At 39.6% G+C, this 15,250-nt stretch overlaps 1 protein-coding gene across 1 annotated transcript; it reads right to left on the reverse strand.

Moving 5' to 3' along the window:
* Positions 1–7,115: 7,115 nt before the first annotated feature.
* LOC110851137 (DNA-directed RNA polymerase I subunit RPA1) lies at positions 7,116–15,119 on the reverse strand. Its single transcript, XM_022098784.2, has 20 exons — positions 14,901–15,119; positions 14,630–14,828; positions 14,366–14,539; positions 14,093–14,296; positions 13,716–14,019; positions 13,470–13,611; positions 13,267–13,404; positions 12,803–13,173; positions 12,495–12,713; positions 12,252–12,391; positions 11,847–12,154; positions 11,596–11,763; positions 11,190–11,518; positions 10,839–11,124; positions 10,623–10,751; positions 10,377–10,541; positions 10,105–10,286; positions 9,811–10,021; positions 8,401–9,736; positions 7,116–7,306 (listed from the first exon to the last, which is right to left on the reverse strand). Exons 2-20 carry the CDS (start codon positions 14,805–14,807, stop codon positions 7,194–7,196), a joined length of 5,097 nt encoding a protein of 1,698 aa, XP_021954476.1. The 5' UTR covers positions 14,808–14,828; positions 14,901–15,119; the 3' UTR covers positions 7,116–7,193.
* Between the last annotated feature and the right edge of the window lie 131 nt (positions 15,120–15,250).

Consider the following 15,250-nt stretch of genomic DNA (forward strand, 5'->3'; position numbering starts at 1 on the left):
ATCCGAGTAGCGTAGTGACGCAGGAATTGACGAGTCCAAGTAGTGTCACGTAATTTTATGTGCTATTGGTTTTTACGACACTTTGAATAAAGTCGTGGAACGGGGGCATTTGCTTTAATAAAATTGAATGGCGGACTCTTTACATGTCATACTAAACTGGTAACTAGTTGAAATAAATCTCAAAACACAGGCAACAGTTCCATGTCGTACGTATCGCTCCTGCTACCGTCGTTCCAAAGTGAAATGAAGGAGGAAATAAGGAGTTAAAATGTTTAAAGCGAATTGCACAGAGCAATTTCACGCCCTTGCGACCCTCTCTCCCGTGGAAACAAATGGGAATGGTGTTTCCGAACTTAAATTTTCACGGCCCCACTCCAAGGAATTCTTTCCTCCCGATATTCGCATAATGTTTCCATTTATGGACAAACCTCAGCCCATGTGTCTTCATAAGGATGACCACCCAATGGGTCTCTTGTCACACTAAAAGGCTGCATTCAGTATTCTAATCTAAAATGACTTTTGCATTCCACCGTAAATCACCAAGCTCATGTGTTGGCCTTCCTCCTCCCTCCCCGGTCTCAACGCTTTCCATTAAACCATTTTCAAAATAGTGACAAAGCTCTCGTTCCCGATACAAGTTGTCACCTTCGTACGTACCAGAAATCCCGTATCCCGTAGCAGAAATACTATACACGTATATACCTTATATCAGCATTACTCCGTACGTAGGCGTAGTTATGCTGCTTTAGCTTCTCCCGTTCCCTCCAACGACAATTTACTGGAGGAAAAAAGATAATATCGTAAATATCCCAAAATCGCATTTCAAGAAATAAAACTCAGCGACTGGTTGGTTTTCATACAACGAAGAGAAACTGTTTCGTAGGTTTAAAAAATAGAATTGCCTTCTGATTTCCAGCATCGATATCATCTGCACGTTTTCGCTCTACCTTTACAGCCAGTTACCTTTCTACATTTACAACTCGACACTGGTGGAGTTGTACGTGGGAGAAAGTGGTGTCTAACATGGCATGGCATGACTTAGCCGATGCTTGCTTTGTATATCTGTTACATGCAGAGCTTTCCTCGCTCCTCGTCCGTCCACACGGTCCAGTTTTCTACTGCTTGATGGAAGGAAAGCCAGTTGGCTTCTTGTCCCAGGGGCCTATCCTATCATGGAGCTGATCACGTTCAGACTTTCTAATCCCCTTATCCAGACAAATGAAGGGCCCTTGTAACATCAATCATCCGTACGACTGATCCTTCGATAGCCAGCTCCTCTCTCTCTCTCTTCTCATTCCAAAAGCAACTGCATACTCGCAAAAAAAAACTTTTACCTGTAGCCACCATATGTTTCGTGTCTTGTTGTGTTTACCAACTTATTGTGAGATGAGAGGCTTTTTATTTATTTTTTTCTACCTTGTTGACGAAATGAAATGCCAACTACTTCTGTTTTGTCGTGGAGGGTTGTCAAAATATAATCAAGGAGAAAGTGGAACGTGATCCCTCCCTTACAAGCCGTAGGAGCTCATTCACTTGTGGCTGGCTGGCTGGCTGGCTGCTATGACTGGTGGGTGAGGCAAGTCTGTATGGTAAACTGAAGGAAAGTTGCTATCTTTAGCTTAATCTTTTGTTCCTCTGATACAACTTTCCTCAATTTCCTCTCTCGTAGTGCTAACCTTTTCAGAAATTCAAGTCGTTAACTCCAGAACTGCGAAGAGTGAAAGTGCAATGTAGAGTCTAAAGTTGAGAGTGGATTCGTGTACAGGTCCTCCTTTCCCTCCATCCTGCCATGCAGACCCACACCAACCAAGTCGGACATCCTTCCAGACTACGAAAATGGAAGACCGCAGAAAGTCGGCGAGAGAAGTGTGTACATGTTATCGTGAAGGAATTTATTCAGAATGAAGCAGTAACTTAACTTATCGCTTGAAAAGCTGCATAGAATTCATCCTCGAGTCCACTTATTCATGGTGTTAAGTACTACTTTTTTTGGTGTCGCACAAACATTGAAAGCCACTAGTACGGCGTCAGAAGAATAAGAAGTCGGTCGGTCGGTCGGTGCTAGGGGAGAAAAATTAAGTCCGCCGCATTACTTTACTGCTGTTGGAGATTCGTCGAACTGAATTCTTTAACGATCAGCTTCAACGGCTCGTAAATTTATATTATGAATTATGTACGTCGACTAAATATATGTTGGGTGGGAGGAGTATGGCAGGACTATGGGAAATGTAGGCCACTAAAATGTATGTACGGATGCTGCGTGAAGTACTATTATTTTGTATCTAAAAGCTTCTATGTATGTAACTTGATTCAACACGAAAGCCTTGCTCATTGTTGGTTCAAACCATTACAGACACAACTTGGACCGGATCGCACACTTCAAATTAGTTTATCACGTAGTTTTACGAAATTAAACTCGTGAAATGAAACATTTTGCCACTCTAAATAAAATCTGACGTCACTACACAGAGCACCAGTAATTTGAAGCAATGGGTTAGAGTGTATTATTTATTCGACTTTTTGTTGGAGTGTTGACACATATAAATGTCAAGCTCGTCGCAGGAAACAGGCCATCATCATCACCGTATAAAATGATTAGGTTCTCCCTCAACTCCAAAGTTGAGGAAGCATTGACTCTGACTGACTCTGATGTCCTTTCAATCAACGCTTCCGAACTATAGAAGCCTGTAAATCATTCCTAATAACCACTCACTCACAACCTCACATCATTCAATAAGTGTGACAATGTGACGGATGCTGCAAAGTTAAATGATTACATGGAATAATGGGGTCCATTTTATCATGATCCTCCTCGAATCTTTGACAATAAATCAACCATAAATCTTCTCATTTTTTACTTTATTAACTGGCGTGACCTCATTTGTGACCCGATATAGTTGGTCTGTGAAATCAGAATTATTATATAAGTACACAGAAAGTAGAGGGGACCAAGCTAAACCACGGAGGAGATGAGGATGCCGTATCGAAATCAAATGCAAATAACCTCCCATCCTCCTCCTCCATTATACAATGATAAGTAATAACAATTTAATTTGCATCTTGAGCACCGCTCGGGTGATAGTACTGAGTTGGTTCAGAACATTAAATCCATCTAGACAAGTAGTAGTAGTGCCATTGGCGAAGGTAATTAATTTTGCTTAGAAAAGGCGTGCTGGCAGGGAAAGATAAGGACGGCACTGATGGCAGATTAATTTTAGAATCGCCCACGTATTTATTTATCAGATTGATGATTCTCAGCACAAATATTTAAGAAGATGTAACTCGGTGCAGCATGATGACGATGAGAATGAGTTGAGCCAAATACACATAGTGGCCACTGCTCATTGTTATAGAGTCTGAAATTACTCACGTACTGTTGCATAGTGGCCTCAGAGACTATTTATGTAATATGTAGCACGGAACGTTGACCGTCCCCAGCACCATGACCTAACATGGCAGCATAAAGGATAATGTGTACTCCTTGTACAATTTATGTACTCAGTAGTTCGGAGCTTTTCCGTTGCATAGCTTTTTTATTCCACGCCATAGCGTCAGTCACACCATCAGACACCGCGTTACACACTATGATTACTAAAGAGGAGGTGTTACGAGGTTTTCAATCCCAGATTTTTGTGGTGTTTTGGAATTTTGATGCATCTTGCGAAAATAGTAAGCTTTCCCAGTGCATGGTTAGCCTGTGCCTGCCACACCCACTCAAAGGATTGAAAAACACGAACGCTTTATGCTTTTCCCGAGCAATAGTTAGCCAAATTTAAGTTTGGTGAAAGTAATAACTTTCACCAAACTTAAATTTAGCCTGGATTTTGAAAATTCTTGCAATTTATTATAGCTCTGATAGTTCTTCCATGATATTGAAATCATCCCACTATTCCGATTTTTTCGAAATTTTTATAAAGTTTTTAGAAAATTTACGTCTTCTGAACAAATTAAAATCCTTGGATTGATGTTGAGAAGTGACAAATAAACAAAATGAACTATGAACTCAAAGTGCAGCAATTTCAAAAATTCAAGCAAAATTAAATTTCTGGTGAAAGTTGAAATAAGCAAAAGGTCACTTTTTCGTGGTTTTTAATTTTCTGAGGGGGTGTGGCAGACTCAATAGGTCTCTGAGGGAGGGTATTAATATTCGCATGTAATGCATCAAAATAAATGCCAAAATGCCGTAAAAGTCCTGCATTGCAAACCTTGTGACGCCTCCCTCGTGAGTACACAACCATACGCCTACTCTCATGAATGCAGTGAATGAAGAATTTGTACCCATCACCACAATCACTCTTCATTATTAGACATGAAACGGAACGCTGTTGGCTTTCTCCTGTTGTTGACGTGAAATTTATTTCAGTGACAGTCACGGTTTGCTGCAATTGCTGAATGTAAAAGTGAAAATTCCTCGAAATTTAAATTCCACCTCACAATCGCCTTCAACATCGAAATTTGAGTTTACTTCAAAGAATGAGCGAGTGAAAGGCAGCAGCAAAAGGGTTTGAAATGAACATGAACAACGACCGACGATGCAGGAAGAATAGAATTTATCGGCGTTAGAAATATTTAATTCAGCGCACTGCAATATATCCGACTTTTGACTTGATCATTACAAACTCCAGGTTGTTGGCTGGCTAACTATTGCTCGGGAAAAGCATAAAATCAAAAGCTGCTCTCTCTCTCTCACGAGGGAGACGACACATGCATATCTATTTATATGGAAACAGGTCATAAAGTATCCAGGATTTGGCACAGGTTAGGCACATTTTCTCCTCTCCCACTATTCAGAAACCTGCTAAGCCTACTTATTGTTAGTTGTTGCAGATTTTGGTAAATCAGTTCGGGGAGTACAGACTCTATTTTTCCTCCAGATGGTTGTATAAGCCGGAGAGGACCTAGAGGCGAGCTAGTAGACGAAATGAATGTTGAATGCTGAGCGTTCAAAATCTTGAAAGTCCTGAAAATTGTGAAAGGGAACGAGTTGAAAGTAGTTGGAGAGAGAGAAAGGCGAAATTCTGACCAGAATATTGATGCCCTCCGTCTTGAGAATCATTTGAGGCTTGACGAGAAACGCTCGGCTGATATTTGGTACTTGGTGAATGATTGATTTCTCTGCCACCACTGCACGAAGAAAGAGAGGATCCAGCCATGAGCCACCACGTTAACTTTCTCTCCTCCACGACGACGACGACGACGAGGAGGAGGACGACCAAGACTAGGCTGGTGCTGATGCCGCTCAAGCTGAAGCATCTATTTCCACTCGGGCTATACGACAACATGGGAATGAATGAGAATAAAAAATCAAATGAATCTTACATGCTCTATTCTTCTTCTTCTTCTTCTGGTCCATATCCCGGTGGCTGGTGGATATCCTCCTCTCTTTCTACAATCTAAAATCGAGAATCTACACCAGCTCAATCTCATTCTTGTCCCTGGAGAAACTTCAGCTTCAATTCTAAATCTCACAAACGACTCCTACTTTCTCTCCTCCTCACTTCCTCACTCCACCGCCATTAGGGATAAGAGGCTGTCTATTTATGCATTTTTTTCTAATGGGTGCATGAAAAGCTGTCCGTGCCCTTAATTGTCATTGGGCTCATCACCCACTCGTCTATTTTCTATCAATAACCCCGCATTATCTTTCCCTCCCACTAATACTCGAGATACCCATGACATTTCATTCTTCCGCCCGTTCAGGCAACAACTGCTGATTTCCTCCCGTGGATAATGGTGCCATATTATCATAACTCTGCTCACTCGGCAAAGCAGCATAATAGAATATCATCACTTATCAAATTCACAATCCAGCTCAGGCAACTTTGGGCATTATAAATCTTTTAATAAATACTTAGAAGGGCCCATTATACGTCTGAGGTAGGAAATCCTATGTACATAAATACATCATAATCGTCAACTATTATATCTTCCCCTATTAAACCATCCCCGATAGGGACACGCATTGGTATATTTTTTGAGAATCATAATTTTGTCGTCTTCTCACTTTCTTTATTCCACTCGGCAGCTATAAACATGTTCCTTCCTCTCACTCGAGATGAAAGGAGGAATAAGTGTGGTCGTCTTTTCGACGACTAAACTAAAACCTCGTTTGACATCCCGATCAAGAAGATCAAGAAGGAAGAAGGAGAGCGAGGAAGGTTGGCCGTTAGTATTCCCTGTTTAGTCCAATTTGTAGTTTGCAGTACAAATAAATAGCGTGGAGAAGGAGGAATGGAAGGTGGAGAACGAGAAGAGACGTAGAATTACAGCAGCAGGAGGAGCAGGAAGGCAGGCTGAGTAGTGAAAGTCCTGCTGCCACTTTCTTTCTCTGGTGGGCTCAATCGCTTAGTATGGTGAGCACGACGGGTTCGGCGCTCGCATCAGCGTCCTTAGGCTAACAAAAACAGTCCATGAATTACAATGAACTTATTGTTCTCCTCTCTCACATCACAACTATCATTTTATCCACCAATCATTCCTTTCCTCCAAATTCCCTTGTCTTTCCAATTTGTTCCACACACTGTACACGTTCTTCTTTCACCCTTCAAAGGCAAGTGAAATTGGAACGTATGAGACGAGTCAAGTCAGCATTTTCCGCTTCCATCTTTCCAATGTCCAATAATCATTCAGTTGTTCTCAGCCCCACTACGACCACTCTTTTGTACAATAGATTGAAAACTCCATGTCCGAATAATAGGACAGGACACAACAGCGAGGCAAAGAAAAATAAAAATAAGTACGTACGGCGAACCCATCGTCGTGGTGGCAAATTTGTCCGTGCAAAAGCAACCTAGAAATTTATATTTTTCCCCTGCCCTTTACAAAAGTTTTCTCAGCAGTGTGTACGTAACTTCCTGCCCCTTGTATTACGAAAGTATATGTGTATATGTATCTTGTGCATATACACACGGAGTTCATGTAACGCATATATTTATAATGTACCCTTCACTATAACCACCATGTAGTTTTGCCTAACTTTTCAAATAATTCATTCAATGTAGTTGTTTGTAAATAAGTTGTATTGCAAAGGAATCTACATATATTGATTTATGCATATCACTAACCTATTGACTATTGCGAAACAAATCCGGCAACTCGGCAATAATCTGCCCCAATAAACTTGATTTTCAATTTTATTTTAAAATATTTGTCATACAAAATTTAGTATTTACTTAAAAGGTTAACAAAAGTATTTACTCGTCAAATGAGCTTATTTGTTGCCTTAAAGTGAATAAGCCTGTCCCAACGCCAGCCGGCTTCCCAACCACCAGTCTTGCGGATGGACTCGATAGATCGTCATATTTCCCTGAAATGTAAAGATTAGACAATTTAAATGTACAATTCCTCATTCTTCATGTACAGAGGGGTGGGACAGAAGAAGGAGCCACTTTGCCTAAATTTATTCCGGCCTTATTATTCGTTTGTGAAGTTTGGTAATTGGTTCAGTGTGAAGCCCTTTAGTTTATCTAACGAGCCTCAGTCGCTTTTTCCAACCAGTCATGACCTTTGACACAATTTTCAGAGTGATTCTGCACCACTCGTCCTGAACACTTTTCCAAAGTGCATCAAAACGCACGCGTTTTCCTTTCAAGAAGGCTCTGTTTTAAGTACTCGAATCCAAAAAAAAACATCGGATTGATATCAGAGGAACTAACGAGAGTTTCTATAGTAGGAATAATTGTTATACCCAAACTTTTTTTAAAATCCTTCGTGTAGGCTGATATTTTGTGAGAAATAAGTTGGGATGAGAGCATGATCTCGGGATTTCCTACGAGTCACTTGCTGTAGGTCATTGTGAATGACTCTAGAAATGTTCTCCTACTAACGTTTAACATTTTCGCCATGCAACTTTTAGTTGGTGGATTTACCGTTTTGGCGAAAAATTGATTTTCCGGATAAACTTTTTGGTTCAAGCGGATCTTGGGTATCCTTTCCGTGGGGGTGGAGCTCTAACCGCTTTTTCCCTTCGCTTGATTCCAACGTTTTTAAGTACATTAGAAACGTACTTTCGATCGACGATAAATCCATTTGCAGCAAATTTTCTAACAATCGCTCTCTGGCTCAGTATGTCTTTGGAAAACACTTTTATGCGTGCCTCGCACTCTGGGGGGTGCTGCAGGGGCATTTTTAACCGTAGGGAAAATCTGAATAGTGCTAAATTTTCGTTAACTATCTGGGTATGACATATGCAAATTTTGAAAATGCCGCGACTGTGCATCACACGCCACCCCTAAAATTCAAGTGGCTCCTTCTTCTGTCCCACCCCTGTAGTCCATTAATTAATGGAGTGCGATATAAATACGCATGTTCACACACAGGATTAAAGATGCTATAGTTCAGCAGTACTAGAGAAGTAATGAAGTGAGGAAACAAGAGATTTAGATTTAGACGGATTCGTACCTGTCAAAGCAGCATCACGAAGAAAGGTCACCACAGTCTCGAAGCTCATTTGTTGCAGAGGACTGGCACTGGACTCGATGCCAATCCGATTAAAAGGCCGATAAGTCCCAGAGAATGTCATGTAGTCAGCAATCAGCGTAAGATGTCTGGGATCAATCACAATCCCGTAGGCTCTGAACACATCTGTCATTTCCTTCACGAGGACTCGGGACGCTGCCTCAATTCCGTAATGTTGTGCCATTGTGTGGATATTATTGCAATGCAGCCGACTGAGATCCAGCACGTCGCGATGTTCTGCCATCGCAAGGATATTGATACCCTCCGTCTTGAGAATCATTTGTGGCTTGACGAGAAATGCTCTCGTAATGTTTGGCACTTGGTGAATGATTGCTTTTTCTGCAACGGATCTCAATATTGAACTCATATTAATTTTCTCAAGTTCTAAGGGCAATCTAATTGACACGGTACACCACTCTTCCAGTATCCTATCAAGGTCATAATCTGTGATAATTTCGTGAGAAGAGGTAACATAACTAATGCGAGCTTCATAACTGTCCTCGGACACTCGGAACGAAACACTCCCAATGTCCGCTTGTTCTTCTTCCTCTAAATCTTTGTCCGCATTTTCACTATCGGCAGATTTCGGCGTTTCTTCTTCTTGGTCTTCATCGTCAATAATTATTTCTTCATCTTCAGGTGCATCATACTCTTTTTCTGCATGTCGAGCCCGGCGGGCTTGTTGTGTCGCATCAGCGTCTTCGGGTTCCTCTTCTTCATCTGAACTTTCATGTCCTTCGCCCATCCCTTTACGTTCTTGCTCGTCGTAAATATTTCTTTGGGGTTCTTCTTCGTCTTCGTCCAGGCCTTCACCGTGTCCTTGACCTTCTTTAACTGTTTCTATTCCGGTGTCCTTCTTTTGCTTTGAAACTTTACGCAAGGCAGGAATTAGATGTTGGGAAAGGAATTTTCTTTCAAAATAACTTAATATGTTTCTGGGTTTTACACAAAATTTCCCAGCGAATTCTGATTTTTCAAGGAACACAAATTTCAGTGTGTAAAATCTTGACTGCGTGTGGGTGTCAATTTGTTCGGACACCTCGATATACTGCAACACTTGGGCGAGATTCACGCTGGTTAGTAGAAGACGTAGTTTTTCGGCTTGCTTTTCAGATACCCCTTCTTTGAACGGGATGTCCATACTTGGTGTTCTGATATTGGCCGAAGCGACCATTAATATTTCTCGTAACCGAGGAATTCCTAAAGTGACGTTCATTTCGCCTCTTCCAGCAAAGTGAAATGTGTTGAGTGTCATTTGGGTTGATGGTTCTCCAATTGACTAAACAACACCAGATAGCACATGTAATATGAATAAAATTATAATACAATCATGCTTATTTAATATTAATTTACCTGAGCAGCTAAAACACCAACAGCATCTCCTGGAGCACTCAAAGCTCTCATGGCCTTGTAGTAAACGGCGTTTTTAAACTTTTTTGAATTAACACTAGAGTTTTTGCAGTGACGCCCCAGCATTTGTTCCAAGTTTTCAGAAATCACTCCAAAATTTGATTCTGGTTTTAAATAGCTCAATAAAGGATCCGGTCGAACATCAGCTTTTAAACTGAATAAAATAAACCATATGTTGAAATATTGTGTAAACATTTTGATAATTGTATGAATTCTATATAATGTCGTCTTTCTTACTGGGAAATACGTTTGGGCTGGCTCATGTTGTTCCACATTGAACATAATTTCTCTGTTCTAAGTGAACGTCCAGTCGCTGGGTTAAAACCATACAAATGCTTGACGGATCCAGCATTCTTGGCAGCAAAATTTAAAAATCCACTAGTACGATGTTTAAAATCTTTGTCACACATGGCAGCAATCTAGAATGATGCGCATAGTTGATTTAGTAAAATCAGTAGTAACAAAGATTCACACTACCTGAGTAAAATATTGAAAACATGTGTATGTACCTCTGCTTTTCTAACGGAAATCATTTTTCTATCACCCAGTTTCTTAATCCTTTTAAAAAATTTGTCATCTTCAAGGCTTTTCACAGTTTCTTCAAGAAACGATAGCTGTTTTTCTTTTAAATATTGAGACTTGCAGACATCCAAACCATCTTCACCATAAATGAACTGTAAAAAATTCAATAACTCTTCTGAAGCACATTTAGGCAATTATATACTTGGATTACAAAAATTAAATTTGTTAGATACCTGAATAACACTTCCATCGCTGTCTCTCACAGTTCCATCATATTGAGTAACTACTCCTTCTAATAGTTTGACTAAGCAACGTTGCAAATAACCACTTCTGCTAGTCTTAACAGCAGTATCAATCAGACCCTACAAACCAATGAAACATAATATTTGTCATACGTATACTAATAGTAAGACAAGTTTTGAAACTGTAAGGACATTAATAATGCTGACCTCTCTACCAGCCATACAATGGAAAAAGAACTCTTGTGGTCTGATTCCAGTCAAGAATCGTCCAGCAATGAAACCACCCGCTCGAGGGGAAACATCATAAGTTTTGAAACTGGGTAAAGATTTCCCAGAAATGGTCAACGGTGGTCGCTTCCCTTCCAACTCAATTTGACCTAAGGCACAGGACATTTGCATGGTGTTCACGGTCGATCCCTTTGCTCCGGATTGCACCAGCAGTTGCAAGTTATTTTCAGGGAAAATTGTGACCAATCCATATGGCAAGACCGCTCTATTAATGAAAAAGATTAATATTCTTGCTCACAGCATGATATAAAATGTATTTTTTGTACTCACTTGTTAATCTGGTTGGTATACTGATCCAGCGACTTTTTGTAACACAAATCGACAAAAGCTCGGCTCTTGTTATCTCTGGAGCGATGCACTTGTTCTAATTTTTCGTTAACAATATCGTCAGAAGTATCTGAAAGTACATTTACACCCGCCGCAGCAGCCTGAGGTCCAACCTTGCTAGCTTCAACCATAAAATGACGACGCACTTCATCTGCCTGAGGTGTAACAAGGACATCCTTAACTCCTAGAGTGAATCCTTCCCATTGAAGAAAATTAGTCATCAGTCTTGAGAACGCTGTAAGTAATGCTCCTGCTGCTTGGCTTCCGTACAGCTTGAAAGATAACACAAAACTTGTATAAATATCAACATGCATGTTTTATTAGTTTAGATGCTAACAGGTTATCTTACCTCATAAAATGCATGAATTAGACCATATGGAGTCGCCCCCAAGTGCACCTTATCAAGAACTCCAGATAGCAGCTCGCCTTCTCTAAATATCACAGCAGATTCTGATAGGTTGTCGCCTTGTATGTTTCCACCATATTTCCACCTCCTTTCTACCTGCTTTCTCCATTCCTGTACAAATCGATAAATTAAAATAGCTCACATTGTTTGACGAAATTACATGAAATATTAAATTTGTGTGAAGGATTTCTTACATTTGCTTTAATTTTTGCACTAGAATTAAATGATAAAAGCGCTTTTCCTTCGGGAACTAAGTTTTTGATTATTGTAGAAATCACTTGTTTTCCAGACCAAAGCGTCACCGGTTTCAGAATAGTAGGAGGCTCAGTCTCAATATATCTTGAATTGCTGCCCAATGCAAAGTTTACTAGTTGAAAGTAATCCCTTTGATGGAAAAATCTTCCTCTGATTGTTAGTCTGACTCCAGCAACAACATGATCTTGAATTAAACCACTGAGAGGTGTACCATCCTTTGGGACAAGAAAATGGCTGCATACATTGACTGTAAGAAAAATTGTATTACTTTTAAAATCCTGCATTATATTTTTTTAAAGCAAAAGTTAGTTTTTCGCCAAATTAATGCTTTCAATTATAGTTACCTAAATTAGCAGCCTCACTTCTGGCCACGTGAGTTTGTGGAAAGTGAGCGTTCATTTCATCTCCGTCAAAATCGGCATTGTAATGTTTGCAATTGGCATAATGTAGTCGAAAAACTTTTTCGCCATAAAGTACACGAGCCCTAAAGTTAAATTATTAAAAACAAATTATTAAAATCGTTGCATATCGTCTTCACTTAATTAAGCATCAAACCATCATTTGTCACTTGGGTGATTACAGCATACCTGTGTGCCATGATTGAAGGCCTATGCAGAGAGGGTTGACGATTTAATAGTAAATAGTCTCCATTCAACAAGTGACGGTTAACAGTTTTAAATCCCTTGAATTCACCACCAGATATTTTGTCTGTGGCCAAGAGACGGTTGGCTATACCTCGTCTTTGAATTTCATTAGTTGCACTTAACAAAGAGACTTGTCCAAGTTCATTTTCTACTGAAATAGCACTAAATGAAAATAGAATAAAAATTACGACATGCATCTTCCAACCACGTACAAGAAATATATTTACGTCAAGCTTGTGCAAATAAATTACCCAGGGTGAACGTTGGGACCATTTATGATGAGTTTTCTCAAATGCTGCACATTCCATGTGGTGACAGGCGTAGGGAAAGTCAATACTTTGGCAAACACATCAGGAATTCCAATCTCTTCAATGTGAAGAATGGGATCAGGCGTTATCACTGTTCGAGCCGCAAAGTTTACTCGCTTTCCCATCATGTGCATTCGGAAAAGTCCTTCCTTCTTTTCAATAATTTGTTTCAAACCAAGCATTTGAGCTGCTGAAGCAGCAGATATTTTGCTTTTCTCTCTATCCATAATGTGGTCAACGTCAGTTTGAAGATCTTTCCAAATAGTCTCAAGCTTAGCATTTAGACTCTCTCCAGCTATTCCTTTCAACGCTTTCTGAAATTGAATTTCTTAAATATTATATGCAATCAATCTTGACAACATCATTCATGCATCATTCAAGTCATTCCAGAGAATGCGCTTACTCACCAATGCATCAGCAGATAAGGCTTCTAGCCCATTTTTCATCGCAATACTTGTGTAACTCAACATTGTACAGGACGTTACCACATGTCTCAATGCCAAATTTTGAGGATGTTCAACCATCATATTATTAAGCATTTTGGCCTGCAATGAAGAAAGTAGAATAGTTACAACTTCATTTTCGCATTAAGATTAGCAAATATACTGACAGCTCTATTCTTTGGAGGGGGGACTGCCACCACTTCAACGAAAAACAAATCAGTCGGGAATGTGGTTGGTGTTGTCTGAAGAACAGGAAATAGTTCCTTCAAGAAATCTGGGTCATTCATCCACAACATTCTCATGTGATCCCTGTATAGCGATAAACAAAATATTAAAGAAACGTAAACACATAAATATGCATATTATGGACAAATAATACACATTTTATTATAAATTGTGTCGTTGTTACTAACTTTGCTTCTGAAGGGGTTAAATATTTTTGAGTGCCTGTAGACTCAATATCCACTCCAATTGTTCCAATTAAGCTATCAATGAATTCTTGTTCATCGTCACGATTTGGCTTACTCTCCTTTCCGGCAACCAATGTGTAGACGATTTGAGAGTTGAAAAGCATCATCTTTTTGCAAGTCAATCCACAATTGGGACATTTATGGTTCATCTTTGCGTGAGACATGAGCCGCTTTGTCACAACACGCTTTACATTTTCAATATTTTTTGAAGAGGCCACAACAGTATCCAAATTCGAGAGATTTTTATCTACAAAAGATATATATACAAATTTAAAACTTGTTGTTAATGTGGCTAATTTAGTAAAATCTGACTACACTACATTTTAACAAAACGCTTTCTACGTAGGCCTCAAACTTTAGTCTTGCCACTTCAATTTCTGCCTTGCTGGTATACTTGGATTTCTTCTTTGTTTCTCCATCATTCACAAGAATGTCCCCTATGACAGATTCGGCATCCTGAGCTTCTTTCATATACCCAAAGCTTAAGAGTTTCAATTGCGCAAGGCACATGTACTTCAGTACACCTACAAAAATGTGATAAAAATTAGCAGAGAATCTTATATATAGTACAATTAACATCGCAAATATCACACCTGGAATAGTAACGTTGTGACAACCCAGGCAGGACATTCTAAAAATACTGAGCAGCGTTTTGGAAAAGAGCGGATTAATAACTGGCAGTGGCAACTCGATCTTTCCAAAGTGTCCTGGACAAAATAGCATCGTTTGCTGACAGGTTGTGCACATTCCTCCGATGTCGTACGGCCCTACAAAATAAAATAATGCTCAAATGCGTATAATTAGAACAAGGACATTGATAGGATACTTCAATGGTACGACTCTAAAGAATCACTTACCCATTCCAGGGTCGTACAACCCCCCAGGTAGCGGGTGGCCCAAGGCATTAAAGCCCAACGGAGTGATGACATTGACGACGGCAAGTTTTCGAATCTCCTCTGCCGAGTACAGGCTGAAAGTTAACCCATCCGCACGAGTATGAAGGGGGCCTTGGTGGGTAAACACTTTCTTAAGCATGTTGTCACCTTTTCTAATTCACTGTTCAACAATCAATAATATATCAAGTAAATTCAATGAATAAATTGTAAAATCACAGCAATATAAACATACCTATCGTCTAAAATTTAGACGATGAATTTAGACTCTAAATTCAGGAACACGAATTCAGGAATAACACTCACGTCAACTTTTTATCATCACAATCAAATAAAATTTAATAGACTAACTGACCAAAATACAAATTTAAATCAAAATAACATCATCCTTAAATTTTAATATGAAATCGATCTATCGAGCAAAGCACGGCACACGTTTCTTGAAAATGTGAAAAGCCGACCACAATTCACGTGGAACTCAAAACTCGCACTCTTGCTTCCTCAATGACTTTGCTTACACGCATTATGAATAATCAAGTCGAGAAAAAGTTTTCTTTTTGTATGCAAAAACTAAACAAGTTTCAA

This window comes from Folsomia candida, unplaced genomic scaffold, assembly GCF_002217175.1.
Source record: "Folsomia candida strain VU population unplaced genomic scaffold, ASM221717v1 Fcan01_Sc006, whole genome shotgun sequence".
In the NCBI taxonomy this organism is placed as follows: Eukaryota; Metazoa; Arthropoda; class Collembola; order Entomobryomorpha; family Isotomidae; genus Folsomia; species Folsomia candida.